Genomic DNA, 5,985 nt, shown 5'->3' on the forward strand with positions numbered 1-5,985 from the left:
CACCTCACACGTCTTTTTTTGACCCTTTTAGGCTATATACCACAATTGGCTGTGGACAAGGTCTTTATTCCGCTAAGAGGCATGAGTCTTAAACTCACTGTAAGTCCTACAGAAACATCCATGGCGCTCTGTACAGTTAGCACACAAAAAAATTCTACTGAGTCAAGTGGCATGTTATTTAACCCTTAGAAAGTCACCATGCTAGCATCTGAATAACACCCAGAGAAAAGGGAAGGTCATACTTACTCTGGCTCGATAAATCCATGTTGCGGTGTTACCGTAAGACAATGTGCTGGCCAGTACAGCTCAAATTTCAGTAACCTAACAGAATTATTTAAAATCTGGAAACGTCCAGTTTTTGCCAGATCACCTATTATATCAGATAAATGTTACTTACATTTAGTATTAGTGAAAAAGATAAAGTTAATAAACAGTAAAAATAAATATTAAATAAGTACACCAGTAAACCAGCTTATTTTGCTTTCTCAACTGCCCAAGTACAGGAATTTCAAATCAAGACCATCTGTTTACTCTTAGAAACTACAAAGGTACTGAACAAAGTTCATTACTGAACAAAGTCAGAGAAAAAAGAAAATCTGGAAACTGTTACCACCTGGTCTTATCTCAGGTACATACATAGGTACCAGATTTGTTCCTACTATATGAACCAACTTTATCAATGTTAAAGGTAAAAGAGCCCAAGTGCCAAATGAGTTCTTTGGGGCAGAGGATGTGATGGCAGGAAGGGATGCATGGCTCTGCCATATGGGGAACTGGGAACTTGGACTGAGGACCATGGCCTTGTGTCAGAATGAAGCTCTGGTCAAGTCTGAGTTAGGTCTCTAATAAATGAGGAGGACCTGTGAAAGCCATCGGTCACATCTGAATAAAATCCATGTATATCTCATAGATGAGCCATGGGTACAGAGTTAAATACATACAGCCCTGAGTTTCAGAGCGCATTCCTGTAGTTTCATCATTGTCATACTCACAAGTAGTAGGGGCTACCAAAATCAAGTGTTCAGGTTGGACAGTCCACATTTCTTCAGAAGATGATTTATCTTGAGGTGAGTAAACAGCTTGTGAAAGAGGTGGAGAACTCTGAGGACCTTTAACTGGTAAAACATCCAAAGAAACATTGCCACCATGTTTCCTAAGACTGTCCGATTCACTATAGAAAGAAAAAAAAATGATAACAAGCCAGACTGTGTCAAGTATTTATATTATCTTCATAAATCTAAACATTTATATAAAGCTAAAAGTACATTATATACTGTATATTTTTCAATGAATAAAAGTCCTTCATATTGTGTATTCTTAATGTATTAAAAACACAGTATAGGTTAAGTATTATTATATTAATCTTTAATTAGAATACCCGATGATTTAATTTTTCCTGCCTTGACTTCTGCATGCTACCTGAGATCTCTTAAAAGAATTTACTAGAAAATTACCCAAAATTAAGAATTAAAAGAAAAAAAAAACAAAAAAAAAACAATGACTCTCTTAATGTATCTATAACGGCACAATAATAACAGGTTTCATAATGTTAACACCAAAAAACTTTAAAACAAGAGTCTTCTGGAAAAAATATCACAGTAAAAAATGCTAATCGAGTTTAAGAAGTTTTTTTTATTAAGTGTTGAAACTGTTTTCTAATAAGCCTTAGATTGCAAAAAATTATAATCCAAATACATTTTATAATCAGAAAAGCACATGATTTAATTGAAGTTCAACTGTGCGATGCCCAAATTCTCCTACCCTGGAGTGGAACATCTTTATTTCAAGTCACCACTCAGCAGAAAGAAATCCCTCTCTTCACCTTTACCATTGCCCTCTTGTCCCCTCCTTTTTAAAGCGAACCTCTACTGCCCCAGACCAATAAAGAAGGCACCGTTAAAAATAAAAAATTTGATTATTGGCTTTTTAGCTTCCTAAGAACCAATTCCTCACAAGTGATCTTCAAGATAATTTTAAATATATGTAACTACTATCTTTAACTTGCTTTGACTGAATATCTTAAAAGAAAATTAACATTGTAAGTAGAGATAAAAGTGAGTAAGCAGGCATGAGCTAGAGGCAGTGGGATGGTAGGGGTGGGCGAGTGAGTCAGCAGTGAGCTCTTAGTTGGTGGCACTGGGATTTGCAGGGAACTCTCAGTCAATATGAGTTGGCAACACTGAGACCATGTGATAAGATTGGTTAAAAACAGGAGGATTCAGTAAAATGTAAATATATTGAGGACAAATAGGGCCAGGATTCTCGGTACTGGAGAAAAAAGATACAATTAGGGAAAGGAAGAATGGAATGCACTGTACTGCATTAGAATCGGAGGTAGCAGTGTTAACTCGTGGTTTTAACATATTTATAGACAGATAATGGATACACATGGATTTATATATAAATGCATTTACTTCCTAGCTCTGTCCACTGAGGGAGCCTACAAGTAATGATAACTCAAAAGCAATAATAGCACTTACTACTCTTACTCACATCCTGGTTTCAATACCATTCTCTACAAAAAAAACGAGGACTTCTAAGAGAAGTCCCAGCTATTTTAGGGCTTGGACAGGAGAAGTGTAAGATGAGCCTTGAATAATCTATTGTACCTCTGAATAAGGAGGTGCTCAAAGAATGATGGGGATACACCAATCAAGCAATCAAATTAAGGGACCAAATATGACAGTAAAGGATTAATATTGAACACATAAGTTCATCCTAATATAAGTGAATAAATACATAAAAGAGGAAAAAGTAAATCTCTTCCTCATAGTGGAAAGACAATTGATAAATGTAGAAAGAAAGATGAAATTAGAAAATCACCATTTGGTAAACAAGATAGTAATAATATGACTCAGGCAACAATCATCACTGGGTGCGAAAAGTTTGACGAGGATCAAGTCATGATCAATTACCTCCCTACAAGACTGTAGCTAACTTTATAGTGGAGAAACCTGGTAGACACTGTTTTAACTAAATGAAAAAATATTTCTAGTAATGGGACAAATTAGCTTTGTTTACTGAGAAAACAAACAGCATAATTTCTGTGGTGTTCTGAATCTGCGGAATAGTTTACAAAGTAACTGGCCTGTACTCTGTAAAAACATCAAGGTCATTGGTAAGAAAAGGGTCAGCAGCTGGCCTGCAGCCTATTTTCTCCTGTTTACCATAGAAAGCCCAGGGGAAAAAAAAATGACTTGGTAAAATCCCCTTGTAATTCTACTAATGACATCTCCTAGCACACATATTAATGTCTTTATCTACAGAATATTTTTAACAAGATACCCCTGGTATGTCTAGAATTGTCTATGGTAAAGAAATCTGAAATTTATAAATTTATGTGGCATAGATGTTCGCAAAAATATCACATAAGTTACGTAATCATCAAAGTATAGAAAGCTTTCATGAATGAAATGGCTCCCCCTTCTGTGTAAGCGATATATCACATGCACAAATAGCATTAAATTTGAGCCAGAGTGGAGAATTCATGTTGCAAAAAGGACCTATGAAACACTATTAGCAATCTGGATTTCTTCATGTTGCACTTAAATTATTAGTAAAGTGATTAAACATGGCGGAGTAAGAGATGTTCCCAGATCTCTCCCCTTGAAACAATAAGCTGAACATCTAAAACTGAACAAAAAACACCCAAACTGCATATGAGCACGTCTGAGTGTGGAATCTGAACATAAGAGCTACCACAGGTCAGAACTCCAAGTATCGGTCGATGGACTGGGAGAAATAAAGAAGCTGCCTCTCACAGCCTCCTGAACTCTCAGCAGGAGAAGGGGGAGGGGTGAAGGCATGGGGACTTCTCTGAAAAGCCCTGCCTAGGACTGCTGTGAGCTCCCTGCAGCGGGCGACAAGACCCAGTCATTAGACAGAGAAGCGGGACAGGACCACAGTTGATTTTTACCAGCCCCGGTTGCAAAACCAAGGCTGAGCCACAGCCCTCAACTGCCAACCCAGAGGGCCTCTCCCCCCATACCATCCTAGACCAATCACTGCAGAGCCCCTGGGGAATCTGAGCAAACATTGCCAAGACTGTCGCTGACACTGACAGGAACTGAAACTGAGGGTAGTGAGTATGATTAAATATTGACAAGAAAATTTTTTAAAAAGGCATTTTTTAGGACTTTATATAAAACAGGGCTTAGATGCCACCTACTGGAAACCAAAAGAAAAACACCTTATTTGCAACAGGCTAGGGACCATTATACAATAAATCTTCTTTCTGGAAAAAAAAAAAAGCAGAACAAATTTCCATTAATTCCCAAGCGGAGAAATAGTCCATTAAACACCATGAACAACCAAGGTGACAAGGCATCTCAGAAAGAAAGATAAAAATCTCCAGAAAATAAGCTTATAGACATAGAAATATGCAACTTAAATGACAGAGAATTCAGGATGGTACTTCTGAAAAAACTCGATGAGATCCAAAACAAATCATATCGACAATTTCAAGAATTGAAAAAATAACTAGATGAGCAGAATGAGCTCTTTAGCAAAAAGACTGAAACTCTCAAAACAACAACAACAACAACAACAACAACAACAAAAACAGAAGAGACCTTCTGAAGGGAAAAAAAACACTGCAAGAGTTGAAAAATGAAATAACAAGCCTGGGTAATGGAGTCGACAAAACAGAGGAAAGGATCAGTGATATTGAAGACAGAAATCTAGAAATAAATCAGAAGGAAGAAAAGAGAGATCGAAGAATGAAAGAGAAATACAAGAATTAGCTGATACCATCAGGAGAGGAAACATAAGAATAATGAGAATTCTCGAAGGGGAGGAAAAGAAACAGAGATTAGAAAGCATTTTCAGACAAACAGTGGACAAGAATTTCCCAAATCTAAGGAATGAGCTGGAGCTTGGAATTCAAGAAGTCAATAGAACACCCAATTATCTCAACTCAAAGAGGCCTTCACGAAGACACACTGTATTGAAATTATCAAAAATCAACAACAAAGACAGAATTCCAAGGGCAGCCAGAGAGAAGAAAACGGTCGCTTATAAAGGAAAACCCATTACATTATCCTCGGACTTCTCAGGGCAGACTTTACAAGCCAGAAAGGAATGGAATTGAATATTTAAACTATTAAGTGAAAGGAACAACCAGCCTAGAATAATGTATCCAGCTAAGCTCTCCTTTAGATATGAAGGAGAAATTAAGACCTTTCCAGACATACAAAAATTGAGGGAATTCTCTACTACGAGGCCTGCACTACAAGAAATACTGAATGAGGTCAGCTCACCTAAAACAAAATGAACCCCGCCCCTCAAAAAAAAATAAAAATAATTATGAGTAAAGTGACTATCAGGCAAATAGAAGCAGAGGAGTGCAACCCCTACTATGAACAGGGCATTATAAGCTTAAATAATAATAAGAGAATTGTTATAGCAAGATAGTAATGAACTTTCAGCATACAAATTGAGACAATGACTGAAAAGGGAAGGATTTAAAGATCCAAATTCACAAAGGGGAATGGAGATAAGGCATGTGCAGAAGAAAATGGACGACCATATATAAATATAACTATCCTTTACATATTTGTAATGGTAACCACACATCAAAGATTCAGAACCGAAGTATGTAACATAAAACACAAGAAGAACCAGAGGGAAAATGCACAAAAGCCAACCAAAATAAAGAAAACAGAAGCACAAGGAAGCAATGGAAACACTGAGCTATCAGAAAAAAGATAAAAGGGCTATAAGAAGACCTCATATTTCAAGAATCACCCTAAATGTAAATGAATTGAACTCACCAATTAAAAGGCACAGAGTTGCAGAATGGATCAAAAAACAAAACTCAACCATATGTTGCCTCCAGGAGACACATCTCAGCTCCAAACACAAATATAGACTCAAAGTGAAAGGGTGGAAAATGATATTAAAAGCAAATGGCATTCAGAGAAAAGCTGGAGTAGCAGTACTAATATCAGATGAAATAGATTAAAAAATAAAAAAAGTAAAGAAGAT

General features: G+C 36.7%; 1 protein-coding gene across 17 annotated transcripts in view; it reads right to left on the reverse strand.

Moving 5' to 3' along the window:
• CEP192 (centrosomal protein 192) overlaps window positions 1–5,985 on the reverse strand; it is a 138,291-nt gene that overhangs the window by 22,696 nt on the left and 109,610 nt on the right. For all 17 annotated transcript variants that reach the window (XR_003045514.1, XM_015587238.2, XM_025044889.1 and 14 more), the window contains 2 exons: window positions 993–1,171; window positions 247–370 (listed from right to left, as the gene is read on the reverse strand). Coding sequence is in view for 16 of the 17 variants with exons in the window: in XM_015587238.2 (XP_015442724.1) it covers window positions 247–370; window positions 993–1,171 (303 nt within the window). In the remaining variant the exon portion in view is untranslated. The remainder of the gene's footprint in view (window positions 1–246; window positions 371–992; window positions 1,172–5,985) is intronic.

Source organism: Pteropus alecto, unplaced genomic scaffold, assembly GCF_000325575.1.
Source record: "Pteropus alecto unplaced genomic scaffold, ASM32557v1 scaffold233, whole genome shotgun sequence".
Taxonomy (NCBI): domain Eukaryota; kingdom Metazoa; phylum Chordata; class Mammalia; order Chiroptera; family Pteropodidae; genus Pteropus; species Pteropus alecto.